Here is a 16,714-nt window from a genome sequence, read left to right as displayed (position 1 = left end):
CACGCCAAGCCACTTGAACCCTTGTGCAATTAAATATTTTCTTAACATTTTATAGGAATGCTTGAGACTGAAATCAGTACTGCAAAATACTGTCAGTGAGAAGGGAAGAGGAACACTGGCATTATTAATTTCAGTGACCAGCTTATGTTCTCTAGGTCTTCATTGTTGACCCTCTGTTGAACCAGCTTATGCCTGGGCACAGAAATGCAGATGTTCAGTTTGTGTTCTGGGTCTGGCAGGGAGCTCAGTAGTTTGCTAGACACTCTGCCTGAAAGATGAGATTCAAGTTGACCAAAGTCCTTTGTTCTTATGAGGAAATAAACAGCTCCTACCTACTCTTTCAGTTCTTGGATTGAAACAATGACACCAATAATTTGGTGGATGTTATAGATTTATAGAATTGTATATACCATTTCTTGGATAAATGTAAGCATATAGAGGATCCTAACAGGTTTCCTACCATGCTTTAGGGTAGCTTAGACAAAAGCCGGTGTATCAGTTTCTACCTAGGATCTTTCTGCTTCACTGGTAGTGTTTCTGGAAAGCTCTTTAATATGTGGAAAAAACGTCCAAAGAAGTTAGAAGCGTGGAATGGGGGGTCTGTTAGTTTTCTGCTCACATAAATTGCTTGCAAAACACGGGTGGCCCTTAAAGGGCCGTGTTGGGGTAACAATTCCCCTGGCAGTGCAGCACCACATGTTTCTGCTAGCCCATGCGCTCCATGCAGCTGCACAACATATCACGTAACGGAGGCAACTGCGAGCGCGCTCGCTTGCCATTCCAGTGGGGCCCCAAAAACTGTAAATAGCAATAGGCAAGAAAACTCCCCAAGACACGGTCCTGGCTGTGGGAGCGTGAACGCTTGAACCAACTGCCCAAGGCTTCTACTCAATGCATGAGACTTGACAGGTGGCCGTGACTGGCCCAAGACACTTAGTTTGTCCCAGGCTCTTGACACAGTTGCATACCCTGGTCTTGAGTTCAGAGCCTGGGTGTCTGCCAGCATGGCTAAGAAGTTGCTGTGGCTAGCTTGGTGGCTGAGGAAGCACTGTGGCCTGCAGACTTGTGGCCAGACTCCTTGTAGGGCACTGAGAATAACTGGGCCTCCCAAATCCTCTTGCTGACACTGCACTGAAAAATATTTCCATGAGCAGAAGAGGCACACAGTGTGCATACAGCTAAGCTTTTACTTGTTAGTCCACTTAATGTCTGAACAGTCCGAATTCTTTAATTGAGAAAAACCTTGATTATATTGTCTGAACTGTTGTACAATCCACAACTAACCCTTCCAGTAACTAACCTCTTTATGTGGTGTTGTTCCCACCCTACCCATGGAGTCACCCTAGCACCTGGTGTTGTCCCATCCCACATGACATCCCAAAGCTCCCACTGTGTTGCCACCTTGTCTATCTTACTCCGTCTCCAGGTAGACCAGGTAATGCCCACCCACAGAGATCCGAAACAGATGAGGACACTTTGGTAGAGCCAGGAGGGCTATGCCAACGGGGGGCTTGTGACCTTGAGTACGGTCTGTCAGATTAAGCAGCAGGAGAGCATGAAGCAGCAATGTTGGACAGCAGTGGTAAGCCCAAATTGTCATCCTGAACCATTGCTGATGACTGCACACTGGGCAGTGCTGTTCAGGAAGTTCAAAGACTAGAAATGGCAAATGGTAGTGACTTGGGCTATGCAGCTTTAAAGAGGACTTTTCCTATTATTGCTGGGCAGCAGCAAGGAATACTGCAAAGAGGAAATTGTATACATCCAATGTCTGCCCTGCATACAGTAGAGAGCAGTTCTCTGGACACTCCTGTTCACGTCCAAATGGGCAGAAGGTGGGTGGAATGCAGCCGAGAGCTGCCAGAGCCTTGGCTCTGCTCCCTGAGTTTCTTGCAAGAGTTACTGACCAGGTATGAGACAGGAGATACATTAATTTACACCTCTCTAGTGCTAAGGAACATACCTTCAGTTGTAAAGCAAGAAAAGGGGGAGCAGTTCTGTGCTCACTGGGGCTTCTGGCAGGCAGGATGGGAGCCAAGGGAAGGTTGGGTTAGATGTTGGCACTAAAGAGATATGGGCATCATTTGTTTTCCTAAAGCTGGTGAGAATATCATTATAGTTCAATCATCCACTGCTCAGTTATCAGACAAGTTTTTGTTTTATGAAGTATGTTCACAGATTAAAAAAAGAAAAACACCAACTTGGGAAAACTATGGCATTTTACATACAAAACTGTTTTATTTTGTGTGAAATTTAACTGAAATGATCTTAATGACTTATGTAAAGTGAAATATTGGGTTTTCCTTTTTCTTTCTCTTTTAGTCCTGGTCTCACACAGGCATATTAATGATTATTTGTCAAAATCACACTGTTTGCTTACAAGGTACGAAGGCTTTTTAGACACTATAATGACAGCTTTTGATTCACTTGATAATATTTAGAATAAGCCGTAAAAGCCAATCTCTGAACGAACAGACCGCTTTTATTGGCTTTTAGTGCTATTACTGCTATCATAAGTGGTAAATTGGCCTAATGCAAGTAATACTGCTGTGTCATACTGCAAAAAAAACACTGCTTAGTTTTATATTTTATTTATTTTTCATGAAAAAAATTTAAGACGTAGAGATTGTACTATCCTTCTACAACTGCTGGTGATTCCGTCCAGGTGTGAGACCTGGGGAAGATTTTCCTGCTGTTTGGACCTTCTTTCCTTGGTGATTACCACCTCTGATGGGACAGGGCTGATCATAAAGTTAGAGACCAAGAGTGTGAGTCAAGTAAATATATACCAGAAGCTCATAGGCTATTTATTTATTTAAATCATACATAAATTAGAAAAAAAAAATCATTGCTTAGCTGGAAGCTGAAATGGACATATTTTAAATGCTTTATGCTAGATTTTTTTTAATGTGTTGTTTTATAGTAAAAATAGTATTTTATAAAATATTAAACATTTAAAATATCTGAAGTAGATAATACATATGGTCACAACTTCATCTAACCAGAATGAGTACCAGGTGCAATAATTGCTTTTTCCTGTGGTTCTTTTAACTTTCTTCTCCTGCCTCTCATCATCTCTTCTATTATTTTGCCCACTCCTGGATTTCAGAGTTTTAAAATTCCACTTACATACCACTTCTCTTTTTCTTTTAACCAGGAGAAAATAAAAAAAGAGTTTATCACAACATTTTGTTTGGTTTTGTAATAATTATATATGAGGGAAATTGTTAAGAAGAAACAAAGTGAAAAGGCTTACATTTATTTTTTGGTTTCCATTCTTTGACCTTCCCCTTTGCTCACATACTGTCAAAATGGACTCTCTTCAATCAGGAATATTGACTGATTTATCAGTCGTGATTTAAGTTTAGAACCAGCAGTCAACATGCATGATATGTTTATATGACAATCTTAAAGTCACCGGATTTCAACTTGATCTGAGTCAAATTCAGAATTATGTATGTAATAGTGCAGATTGTTCAGCATATTAAGCTTCTGTTAATCAACAAGAGAGAAGCTGTGATTTGGTTTAGTATTGACTGCTTTGGTATTCAATGAGAGTGCAGAGCAAAGTTTCCATCACATGATGGAAAGCTGAAAGAGCATCACCAGATAGAAATATGTTACACAAAGCAGTCCTACAAAATTGTAATTACCCGAGGATGCACTTTAAGACGTTTTCGAAGACACCGCTCAACTTAGATATAAGGTCTATGTAGGAAGAATGAGTATCATGCAGAGCGCCAGCATGAAGTATGGGTTAACAGAGTGAAGCTAACCTTGAAGACCCTTTTTCTGACTGTTAACACAAAGAAGTCAGAAATCCTAGGAAGGCTAGAGTCTGAATTTAGCTTTAGTGATACATAAAAAGAACATGAGATTGAGGCTGATTTATATGAGAAGCAACAGTGAGACAACAAAGAATGATAAATGATTCTTGTTTTGCGGGGTGGGAAATGTGTAGTCCGTTTTAAAATTAGCTAAAACTTGAATGTTCTGAAGCCCAATATAACTTCATTATGGTTTACTATGTGGCCATTAAAAAATCAGTCTAATGACAGAGAAAAGTCTGAGCAATAATCACTAACTTTACTGAACGCATGCTTGCGTTCAGTAAAGTTAAATAATTATTTACTTTCAATATGCTGTAGGAATAGAAAGAATCATATTCCAACTTTAATTTTGAAGTCCAAGTATTTGTGGCTACATGATAGCATTTTGACACGTGTTAGTTGCCATGGGTGTGTAACAAAACAGAAGATTTGGTGTCAGAAGGGTTTAACCCCTTTAAGACAACTGTCTACAAAGACCACACAGCAGAAAACTCTTGTCTGTAAATCTGGTATCTGATGAGTTTGCTTCAGTAGGAAGACATTGATTCGACCTGTATTTTACTCTGAACAACTCAAGTGATCTTATTTACCTAGAATCTACACCTCTGCTTTTAATTTACAGGTGCAGTGCTGTAGCCAAATAGGTCTGTTATTTGCATCTTTGCTGCAATAGCATTTTCTTTCTTTCTTAACTGGATATAGGTATATTTCAGCAAGAACACAATCTGACAGTAATCATTTCTCGGATGTCTCAGAACTATCACGGCAATGTTTGTTTTCCTGTAGAGCACAACAGTGCATCTACTTCTTTATCTCTGGAGCCTACTGAGGTATTCAGGCAGAAGTTTTTCTTCCTGCACATATTTCTGTACTGTGTATATTCATTTGTGTGTGAGTGAAGAAAACATTATCATGTTTAACTGCTGCAATCATAAGCACATTAAGTAGACAGATAATAAACAATCTATCTGAATTTATGATTAAGTTAATTGTGTCTGTGTTTTTCTAAAGTGTTTATTCAGATTAAAGACTGAAATTAGAATGAGACTATATAATCAGGAGACCCTGGGAGACGGTTTGACACCTATAAAATAAAAATTAATTTAGTTTAGGGGGATAGCAAAGATCCCTGTAGCACTTAAATGTTGCTTAGGTGGTAAAGAGGCCTTCTGCAATTCTCTGTTGCAGTAAGAGCCTTTAAGAAACTTGGCTGACACTGAGGGCTTCAGCACCTGATTTTTGCATATGCCTTTCCACTGAGATTCAACTTCCTATACAGCACATGCAGAAGATCAGGTAACTGGGAGCAATAAGCTGATGGGAGAGGTGAGGAAATGAGGAATTCAAGTAGGAAAACTACTGGAAGGAATGGGGAGAAGGATGACCTTGATGTACTTATAGCTGCTTCACTTGCATTAGACACCTCTGCCAGCCACTGCTCCTGAGGCAGAGCCAGAGGAAATGCTCTGGTCCCTTCCTGCCTACATGAGTGAGATCCCTGCTGGCAAGAGCAGCTGGTGGATTGCACGTAACCCAGGCTCAAATCCCTCTGCCTGTGCTCAGCAGTGTTTTGAGAAGACCTCCCAAAGGTATTCCACATTTTACTGGATAGTTGAATGCTGTCTCTAGCAGGGACTAGAGGCAATTTTCTGCCCTCCATGGAGGTGTCCTACCTGCTGGGTTATCGTGTCCTTTCCTCTCTCTCTGAGCTTTAAGTAGTCCATCCAGACATAAACACTTGCGAATCTCCAAGCCACGTTTATTGTGTAGATGATCTGTGGGTGAGAATTGAGGGGCAGGCTGACAGGGATGATACCGTTGTGGGTGTCTATTACAGGCCACCAGATCAGGATGAGGAAGTTGACAAGGCCTTCTACAGGCAGCTGAGAGCAGCCTTGCAATTACAGGTCCTGGCTGTCGTGGGGGATTTTAACTACCCTGATGTTTGCTGGAAGGACTACTCAGCCAAACAGCCACAGTCCAGGAGGTTCCTCCAGTGCATTGACGATAACTTCCTGATGCAAATGGTGGAGGAGCCAAGTAGGAGAGGAGTGCTGCTGGATCTCTTCCTCACTAACAAGGAGGGTCTGGTTGAAGCAGTAAAGGTTGAGGGCTGCCTTGGCTGCAGCGACGATGAAATGGTGGAGTTCAGGATCTCATGTGGCAGGAACAGAATACCGAGCAGAATTGCAACCCTGGACTTCAGTAGGGCCAACTTTGGCCTTTTCAAGCAATTGCTAGGGGAAATCCCACGGGAAAGGGTACTTGAAGGTAAAGGGGCCCAAGATAGTTGGTTAGCGTTGAAGGACTGCTTCTTCTAAGCTCAAGATCAGAGCATCCTGACACGTAGGAAGTCGAGGAAGGGAGCCAGGAGACCTGTTTGGTTAAACGAGGAACTGCTGGGCAAACTCAAGTGGAAGAGAAGAGTTTACAGATCATGGAAGGAGAAGCTGGCCACTTGGGAAGAATATAAGGCTGTTGTCAGAGGATGTAGGGAGGCAGCTAGGAAAGCTAAGGCCTCCTTAAAATTAAACCTTGCAAGAAGGGTTAAGAACAACAGAAAGAGCTTCTTCAAACACATGGCAGATAGAACTAACACTACAGGCAATGTAGGCCCACTGATGAATGAAGTGGGTGCCCTGGTGACAGAAGATACAGAGAAGGCAGAGTTACTGAATGATGCCATTGCCTCTGTCTACTCTGCCGGAGACTGTCCTGAGGAGCCCCGTACCCCTGAGGCCCCAGAGGAAGTCAGCACAATGGTGGAGCTTGCCTTGGTTGATGAGGACTGGGTTAGGGAGCAATTAAACAATCCGGACATCCATAAATCCATGGGTCCAGATGGGATGTACCTGTGGGTGCTGAGGGAGCTGGCTGAAGTCATTGCTAGGCCACTCTCCATCATCTTTGCGAAGTTGTGAGAAACAGGAGAGGTGCCTGAGGACTGAAGGAAAGCAAATGTCACTCCAGCCTTCAAAAAGGGCAAGAAGGAGGACCCAGGTAACTATAGACTGGTCAACCTCACCTCCATCCCTGGAAAGGTGATGGAACAATTTATCCTTGGTGCCATCTCAACGTATATCAAGTATAAGAAGGTCATTAGGGGCAGTCAACATGGCTTCACCAAGGGGAAGTCATGCTTAACCAACCTCATAGCCTTTCATGAGGACATAACCAGGTGGATAGATGATGGCAAAGCAGTGGATGTGGTCTACCTTGATTTCAGTAAAGCATTTGACACAGTTTCTCACAGCATTCTTGCAGCTAAACTGAGGAAGTGTGGACTGAATGGTCGGGTAGTGAGGTGGACTGCAAACTGGCTGAAGGAGAGAAGCCAGAGAGTCGTGGTCAATGGGACAGAGTCTAGTTGGATGTCTGTATCTAGTGGAGTCCCTCAAGGGTCGGTACTGGGACCAGTACTATTCAATATATTCATCAACGACTTGTATGAGGGAACAGAGTGCACTGGCAGCAAGTTTGCTGATGACACCAAACTGGGAGGAGTGGCTGACACGCCAGAAGGCTGTGCTGCCATCCAGCAAGACCTGGACAGGCTGGAGAGTTGGGTGGGGGAGAATTTAATGAAATATAACAAGGGCAAGTGCAGAGTCTTGCATCTGGGCAAGAACAACCCCAGGTTCCAGTATAAGTTGGGGAACAACCTGTTAGAGAGCAGTGTAGGGGAAAGGGACCTGGGGGTCCTGGTGGACAGCAGGATGACCATGAGCCAGCACTGTGCCCTTGTGGCCAAGAAGGCCAATGGCATCCTGGGGTGGATTAGAAGGGGGGTGGTTAGTAGGTCAAGAGAGGTTCTCCTCCCCCTCTACTCTGTCCTGGTGAGACCTCATCTGGAATATTGTGTCCGGTTCTGGGTCCCTCAATTCAAGAAGGACAGGGAACTGCTGGAGAGAGTCCAGTGCAGAGCCACGAAGATGATGGAGTGGAGCATCTCCCTTATGAGGAAAGGCTGAGGGAGCTGGGGCTCTTTAGCTTGGAGAAGAGGAGACTGAGGGGCGACCTCATTAATGTTTATAAATATATGAAGGGTGAGTGTCACGAGGATGGAGCCAGGCTCTTCTCAGTGACAACCAATGATAGGACAAAGGGCAATGGTTACAAACTGGAACACAGGAGGTTCCACTTAAATATGAGAAGAAACATCTTCACAGTGAGGGTGACAGAACACTGGAACAGGCTGCCCAGGGAGGTTGTGGAGTCTCCTTCTCTGGAGACATTCAAAACGCACCTGGACACATTCCTATGTAACCTCATCTAGGTGTTCCTGCTCCAGCAGGGGGATTGGACTAGATGATCTTTCGAGGTCCCTTCCAATCCTTAACATTCTGCGATTCTGTGATCTGATACCTGAGGACCAGAGTTTTCTTCTAAAAGGTGTGAATTTAAGTCCTCTCATGCAATCATATGTTCTCAGCCCAGATTTGAAGTCCCAGAACTACTCACTAATCACTAAGCTGTTCTGATAAGGGGTTTATGTCCAGTATTTTATTATTGGAAATTTAGAGCAGTCACTCTTAATGTCTAAGTATCTTTCTATTTGGATTTAGTTCTAAATACTTATTTAAAAAATAGATGGAAAAATAATTCCTTTGAACCTCAGCAAACAATGAATATTTAAATTAATTCCACTTTTCTGTAATATGTTTCATAAGCAATAGATAACCAGCATGCCCAGGATTTAGCACATCTACTGCATTTTGTTTTGAGTACTTAGAAGCAGTTGTACTTTGGAGAATGATCATAAATCTTCAATGAGAAGAAGGGAGACCTGGGTTTTTTTTTTAATAATCTAATTCTCTTTAAATATTTCATTGAACCCCTTCAATGCTAAGGATTTTGTTACACTCCTACATGACTGCCAGTCTGGCTCTACATATCAGTGTATAATCTTGCAGGCCTATAAAACACCTCTTGAAAACTGGCACTGTGCTGCTTACGTTCATGATTATCCTGACTTCAAGCTCAGGATAAAAGTAAATCAGGCCTGCATAGTGGTTGTTTTGATGGGATTTCTATCAAGGAATTAAGTTCTGTAAATGAACCAAATGTTCATTAATAGGTTTGAAATGTCTGTTTTTCATAGCTTTTAAACATCTAATACCCAATTACATTCAAAGTTCTTACTGTCTCCCTCCAGTAGAAACTGATAATAAAGTCGAGGACATTTGCCTTACTACTCCGGATTAGAATGAATACAAATAATTATTTTTTTCTGAGCTTTCAGAGTAAGGCTGACTAAAGAAACAGACATTTTGTTCCACTTCCACCTTGAAGAGAAGAAAACTGCTATGTCAAAGTGATACATGTATTGGAATCTAAGGCAAACAATATCCCTAATAGTGAGCAGTTATACAATCAAATGCTAAAAATTATGAAGCTTCTGAAATCCTTATTACTTTTATTAGTACTGTATTTTCTTTATCATCCAGGTTACTGAATTCTGTTTAGTACAGGCATCTTTCTGTATTGTATTGTCTTAGATCTAGGAGACTGATTTGGCATTTGACCCTTTCCTCCATGAATTGAAATGGTAAAAATGAGACGTTGCTTCATTCCTTCTGCCTCATTGATGCCCAGGATGATTACAGGTATGTGTCTTAGACATACTGGGACAAATGAAATCTTTTGCAAGCCAATGCAGCTCTGCTGCTTTAATGGAGTTACTATCACTTTGACACTGACCCTTAGGTTAAGATTTTCTGTTCACCACAGTTTGCCATCTCAAGTAGAAAGCACTATAGAGGCCCTTGAATATGTGGATTCTGCTCTAACATGTATGTTGCTGAGAAAATCAACAACTAATGAATGTCTATATTGCTGTTGCATGTTTTGCTCTACTGATACAACGGAGGGCAAAATTCTGAATATTTTGCCTAAGTACAGCAAAGAATAGAATTGGTCTGGAGAACTTCCAGAGGTGAATGAAATAACATTTCCAGGTCTTCTCCAGCATTGGCAGTTGAATGAAACAGGCTTTTCTCTTCATTAGTGCAACAAATTTGCTTAAGGCAATCAAACCTAAATAAACCTTCACTTATATTTTTACAGTCAATATCTAGCATAGGAGTGTGACTTTAAACTTAACCCTATCACCCAGAGGACTACCACTGTCCTTACTATACATTCATTCTACTTTCATGGCAGTATTCAAAGTCTTACATCTCTAAGGACCCTCCAGTTCAAAGATCAAGGACCACTCAGTTTATAAACCATAATTAGGAGTAGTGAGCTGGGACCATTGCAGATTTCATATACTACCTCTCCATTGGAAGAGAGTCTTTAAATCTGCTGGTTTACAACTTAAAGGAAGGGTTGTCTTGATTAATTCATTTGGTCATAGTCCTGAAGCTGACAAGGCATCTTCCAGGAATTTGAGCCCCCTGGGATCCTTGTCATCAGTTTTTAAATGTGCTTTTTTTGTGTGTGTGGTATTCTTATCTGGAAACAGTCTGCTTGGATTACAGCACTCATCTTATAAGCATTTGGCATTTTCTGTTACATGAAACTAAGAGATATTTCTTTGCTATCAGTCTTCTGTAAAGCTTTTCAATCCAATGACTTAATTCAGACTGGAAGAAGAGAGTGAAAAAAGCTTCTGGCCCCAAGTCAGCAAAATTCAGGAAACAAGTGTCCAAGCATGTATGTAAAATTGCATTCACTTACTTCTGAGTTTTTAGAAATAATTTCTAAAAATGTCATTTAGCTCCCTAAATGCAGCAATGTGTGTCAGATCAGAACACTGCTGAGAATAATCTCCCTGAAACTCAAGTACAAGCCCTGCAAATCAGGTAAAAAGCTGGAAGGCTGTAAAAGAATAGGGAAATTCCCTGGGTGTCTCCAGGACAACTCTCCCTTCTGCAAAACCAGTCTCGTGGTGTAATGTCCTTCCCACTTTATTATTTCCTGTAAGTGTCTCTTAAAGCCCCTGAGTAACCAGCAAGAGGGGCATGCTGGGGAAAAGGCATTTCTGAGTGCTGCAAAATAGGACGGTTTTGCTAATACCCGCGGGAATATAACCCTAGGACCAGGCTGTGGAATGTTTTGGTGTGGTGCAGGTTAGGAACAGTCTGCTCTGGATTTCTGGGATGTACCACTAAGAAATGTGGCACAATCTCACCCAATGGGATTACTTCTGGAATAAAGTATTATTTGAATAATGTGAATAATGTCACTACAGCCGGGTCTATGATATGAGTAAATCTCCCTTTTCATATGAACTGTAGTCCTTGGAGGGGTGAAATATAATCCTGAACAGAGGCTCTATTTACCACTTAAGCCCTGTTTTATGGTTCAAGTGCTGACCTTGTACTGACCCTCAGTACAGGGCTGAATTTCACCCTCCAGCAAAAATCTGCTGGCTAGAAGAGCCGATTAAAGAAATTGGGGCTAGACTTTTTACTATTTTCAAGACAATGAAAACAGGCTTATTTTAGACAAAAATGTTTCTGATTTATGAGAATTTTAGTGCAGAAAGGGGCTATTTTGGAGAAAGTCTTGAGATTAGCATTTCAGTTATATTTTTGGCAGGAAAGTAAGGAAGCCATTTCATTAACTTTTCACTGGAAGTTATATATGGAGGGCATTTGTGTACACAGCTGGGCAGCATAAAACAGGAGGGCTTTGTGTGAAAATATCCCGAAATGAAATTTCCGTGCAACTTGGATCTGCGTTCCTGGGTTGCTGTGGCCAGTTTTGGATGAAACCGTCAGAGGGCAGTATTAAGCCCTCACACATTGTCCCTCGCATTTGTGATGGATGGAGAAACACTGATCAGACCACTGCTGGCCCCTGTGCAAAATCAGTGTCACCTATTACAGCTTTGTGTCAGTCAGATAAGCTCCTGCCTGCTCCCGTGTATCCATATGGCTGTAATAATCAAGTGATACCAAAAGATGAAATGTTTGTAAGGAACTCCAAAAGCCACATGCTGAGGCTGGTGTGAATTTAGCTCTGCTTTGACCTCCCATCCCACCAGATGGGTGCTAATCTGGCATTAAATCACCACCATGGTGAAAAGAGGCCTGGTCCACATGGAAGAGGCAGCTCTGTGGCTGTGGTTGAGCTGTGCAAGGTGGGAGGATCCCTGAGTCAACCCCTGGGAGCATTATTCATCCTTGGGCACTGCATTTCTAAAGACAAGTCCTATGTATCTTCCAGATTCCACAGGACCCTCTAATAACTGTGCTTGATTGAGAGCCCACACAGATGTTTCTTGCTTGGAGTTTGATGGTCTACTTGTTGCACATCTTGTGGGTGCATGAAACAAGTGGGAACACAGGCCCATGCAGAGGACATTTCTTTAATATTACCTTCAAGTACCTTTAATATTACCTTAACTTTAATATTACCTTGAAGTTACATTGGTAGTTCTTTACTTATACATGTATATTTGTATTTTATACACTTTGTATTTTATGTAATTTTGTGCATGTCTGGGCAAAATGTGTATAAGTGGGGATAATGCAGGTGCTGAGGAGTCCTGCCTTAGTTTTTCAGGGCAGAAATGCAGATAACTGCAAATGCTTCTTTGCAAATGAGCCCGTGTTTCACTTTGCCCTGATGGTTTGTAGATGTTGGCACGGGGAGCTCTCTATTTCCACCTGAAACTGCCTCCCATCTCTGATGATGAGCTCTTCCCCGTGGTAACAAACAAGCAGAGATAACTGCCTCCTCTTCTACACAAAATAGGAATCATTCTCTGGCTTTATTTCTGTGTCCCAGGCTTTCCTTGAGTCTGTTCACACCAGTACTAAGGTCAGACAAGCCTAAAAAGAGGCCAAGAACTGCCTTTTCTCAGTGCTCATTCATGCCGATTCTAGTTGATATGCATGTGATGGTGTGATGCATACCCTCCAAACACAGGTTTTCTCATCTGTTGTGTGATCTTTAGAAATAATAATCGTGAGAAACATGCCATACTATCAGAAAAGATTGCTGGTGTGAATTCTTCCCTCTGAGACATCTTGGGATAGGACTGTTAACATTCACCATCCTCATTCGCACAGTCAAGATAGGGAGTCTTTCATGTTGTCCACATCCAGACTCAAGTGTTAAGGATGTGCAGAGATGTCTTAGGACTTTCTTAAAATCTAGCAAACCTACAGCATGCATTGACCAGTCTGCTTCCTTGTTTACATTTTTATTATTATTTCATTATAATTCTGCAGTCGGCTAGGTGCTGCAGAGGACCTCAGGCCCTCCACTAGAAAAATGTTTGTCGGATAAGCAAGAAATAAAAGGAGAGGGCAAATGTGCCAATGTCCACTTAAAACATACAATCTAGGGCCATGATTATATAGATATTTCTCTCCATGACTGTGCTGCCTTGTGCAGCATTATTTTTTTCCAACTCTCATCAGTCTTCTGGTGCACTCACGACAGGGATGCAGGAGCACAGCAGCGGGTGCAAGTTGCTTACTGAGAGGTAGAGGTGTAAGTAGGATCACTTATGTTCTTCCTGCTGATAAGATACAATCCTATATGCACAGCCTAATGTTTCTCTAAAATAGTATTCATAAGGGTTATTTGGTTTCTGTTTTGCTTTGTGGAAGAAGTTTTCCCTTGGAATGAGGGTTTGATTTCTGCTTTTAGAGGCTTAAAGACAGAACCAAAGTTTCTTCCTCCAACAAAAGCACAAGATAAATAACCAGCAGCCAGATTAAAATCCCCCTCACTCCTTCAATGATTAAACAGCTTATGATGTTAAAAGCTAACAAAAAACCAATAGGTACCTTATTTTGGTGTGGACCCACTGCACTACCACCAGTTATTACTTTGCAAAGCATTGGGAAAAAGCTGAAGTCTAGGAAAGACACTAAAGCCACAGCCTGGTCTATATTTTTTGTTTATTTCTGATTTTATGTGGTTCATGATTGTTTCTTTTAGAAGGAACAAATAATCAATACAAAACCATGAATAAAAATAACTTTTCTTTAAAACTGGATGCTAAAAGAACATATAGTCTTCTTACTGTGCTTGATGGAAACAGTACAAGTCTGTCCTCCACAATTCATTGTTTATTGGAATGCCTGAAATCTATACGTGAGATATTTTTAAACATTTAAACATAGAAGTTAAGCTGCTGCTCCAGACAATTTGCTTCACCATATTCTAAAAACCCACAGAAGTGCTTAAAGCAAAGAAAAAACATAAAAAAATTTAAAAAGCAAACTTCAATATGAGATAAAATAATGTACATACTTTTATCTCAAGGAAAATTTACTTTCCTTTTAAGACACATATCACCTCTTTATTGACTCAGCTGCTCTACAAGACCTTCAAGACCCAATTCTACCTGATGGCACTTTAGAGAGAAGAGGTGCCAATAGACAGCATTTAGCTCTTTCTGAAAGAGATTAGTTTCTCCAAGTAAAAAACAATCCAAATGTTAATAATGACCTAGAAACTCTGAAGGAGGTGTAGAAATAAAACATTGTGAATGAGCATCACTAAAGTGAAATGAACTCAGGAACATACAGGTGTGAGACTTGGGTCACCTGGCTCCTGGAGCAGATCTGGACCAGAGGATAAACAACTGTGTGGGACTTTGAAGGGCCATGACATTGGTCTTACCCTGCTCAGAGATATGGACCAGTTAAAGTCCGCTGTACCTTTATAGCCCTTTTGTAAAGCTGCAAGTCTCTTTTCTTTACTCTGATGGAATGCATGTTCAATTCAGTTACATGTTTGATGTCCACAAACTAAAGTGCAATGTTCCTTTGTAGGATCAGGCCCAGGTCTCAGCTCTATCGCTGTGATGTTCAAACTGCAAATTTTCTGCTTGCAGAGATTTGACTGAAGTTAGCTGACACCTTGCAAGCAGAGGATTTTAGGTGTCCAGCCAAACATAGCCTGCGTGCTGGCCAGCCAGCTCTGCTCCAGCCTGTGATTTCCATTCTGCAAAGTGCTGCATAAACAATGAGGACTGCAAGGCAAAGACATTAATTTAGGCCTGCTTTATTGCAGCCCCTATTGCAGCTAAATGCTCTAACGTACTATTAACAACATGAGCTTAGAATAGTGACGCACATTTTACAGATGACATAATAGTGGCTATAAATGAGCCTTTTCTTCAGTATCTCCCTAGTTAATGTTTTCAAAGTATGAGGTCACTTGTTGAGTCTTCCCAAAATACTTTTGTTAGGACTAGAATGTAACTGTTCTCACTAAAAAACATAATTTGCACCTAACCACAGATATTTAACTTGTATCACGTGCATCTTGAAAGTCTCTGCTTTGAGACTCGTTCTTCTTGTGTATATGAAGTACAATAAAGTAACTCTGCTATGATCAAACAATATACGTAAAGACAATAAGCTATGTTCTAACTGGGCAAATAATTTTTTCCAGCAAGAAATATATCCTAAGTACCTCCTATCTTTATACGTTCAGGCATATGTGATAAGAAAACCTTTACAATGTTATGTCTTTCTTCTAAATAGTTTAAATAATATAACGTAGTATTTCAAATACCAGTATTTTACACAAATGATTTACTTAATATCTGTCATTTTTCAGCCTTTAAAACTGGAAAGGTCTCCTATACTTGTTTAAAATTTCTCTGCTTCTGAGAGTCTCTATTTCATAAACCGCTGACAATGGATGATATTTTTTTCTAAGATAACACACTGCCAAATCCAAAGATTCAGGGTTGATCTTGACTCGTGTTTGAGAAAACCAAACAAATCTTAATCCAATGCAGTAATATCTTATGTTAATACAAACATTTCATCAGAATCAAGATGACGGTCCGTACTTCTTAATGGCTTTTAGTTCAGGTCAAATAAAACATCCCCATGAATGCAAGGAAATTAGAAAAAATGAGCTTTCGGGTTACTTTAAAACTTGGTAGTCTAGGCCTTTCTGTACCATAAGCGAATGTACATGGTGTTTCATAGAAGTCAAGTTATGGAATTCATATGGTAGAAACTCCTAGCCATATTTAAGTCTGCAAAGTATTCTTATGCCTTTTTCTTCAAAAAATATTTTTAATAAACAAGAAATATCCTTGAACACAAACCAGTAATTATTAACTCAGCAATGTAACTTACCTTTCTTCAGCCAAGAAATATTTTGCTTGTCATGTTCAAAACTTTCTGCTCGTTTGATATTTACTTTGTCTGTCTCTGCTTCTGACATCTGTGGGGGGGAAGAAAAGAATTTTGGGATGTCAAGTTCTTTTAAAGAAAGTCTCTGACAAAAAAAAAAAAAACATTCTCTGTTTAGGTTCTCTGTTTATGTTCCTACTATAGTAAATTGTGATTACTTACATTACAGACACTTTTTTTTTTTTAGATTATTGATGCTATGTAATACCTCGATCATTGAATTTATGCTCTGTTCCTGAATGCTTTATCAATATTACATAGTTGCTGTTTGTAGATGGACTCCTTTGTAATGTAACTATAAATTACATTAAGAAATGAATGAGTGATATGCACATACCATACTGGTAATAGAAGTACATATAACGCAGAATAGATACAGTCTGGCTAAAAAGGAGGCATCTATTCTGCCTGTTTATTGTGGTTCAAAGTTGCTGTAAAGCCTGCTGTCAGACAGAGGTATAATTATGTAAATAACGATAAATATTTATAAAGGCAACTTGAACAAAGTGCATTAAAAAAAATCTTTACTGCCACTTGCGACAATTTATTTGCTGCAATGGGAGGAATCACATGCAAGTTACAGTACCTGAGGGTATTATGTATACCATAGCTCTCTGCCCATACACTGTGGTTTACTTCCATTGCCTGCTAAGAATAAGATTAGGCTGTCCAGGCTCCTTCTAGCTGCTTTATATTTTTTGCTGAATCCCATTAGCTAAAGCATTTCTCTATTTTTACCTGTATCTTCCAACCGAGGGT

The 16,714-nt window shown here is 40.6% G+C and overlaps 1 protein-coding gene across 2 annotated transcripts in view; it reads right to left on the bottom strand.

The window, feature by feature from the left end:
- The window catches only part of MDFIC2 (MyoD family inhibitor domain containing 2), a 48,322-nt gene extending 32,336 nt beyond the window's left edge, over window positions 1-15,986 (bottom strand). For both annotated transcript variants that reach the window (XM_065642919.1, XM_065642920.1), the window contains exon 1: window positions 15,899-15,986. In XM_065642919.1, the coding sequence (XP_065498991.1) occupies window positions 15,899-15,986 (88 nt within the window). The remainder of the gene's footprint in view (window positions 1-15,898) is intronic.
- Between the last annotated feature and the right edge of the window lie 728 nt (window positions 15,987-16,714).

Source organism: Caloenas nicobarica, chromosome 11 (genome assembly GCF_036013445.1).
Source record: "Caloenas nicobarica isolate bCalNic1 chromosome 11, bCalNic1.hap1, whole genome shotgun sequence".
NCBI classification, from domain to species: Eukaryota; Metazoa; Chordata; class Aves; order Columbiformes; family Columbidae; genus Caloenas; species Caloenas nicobarica.
Note: the sequence above shows the minus strand (reverse complement) of the source record. Positions and strands in the feature narration are given on the sequence as shown.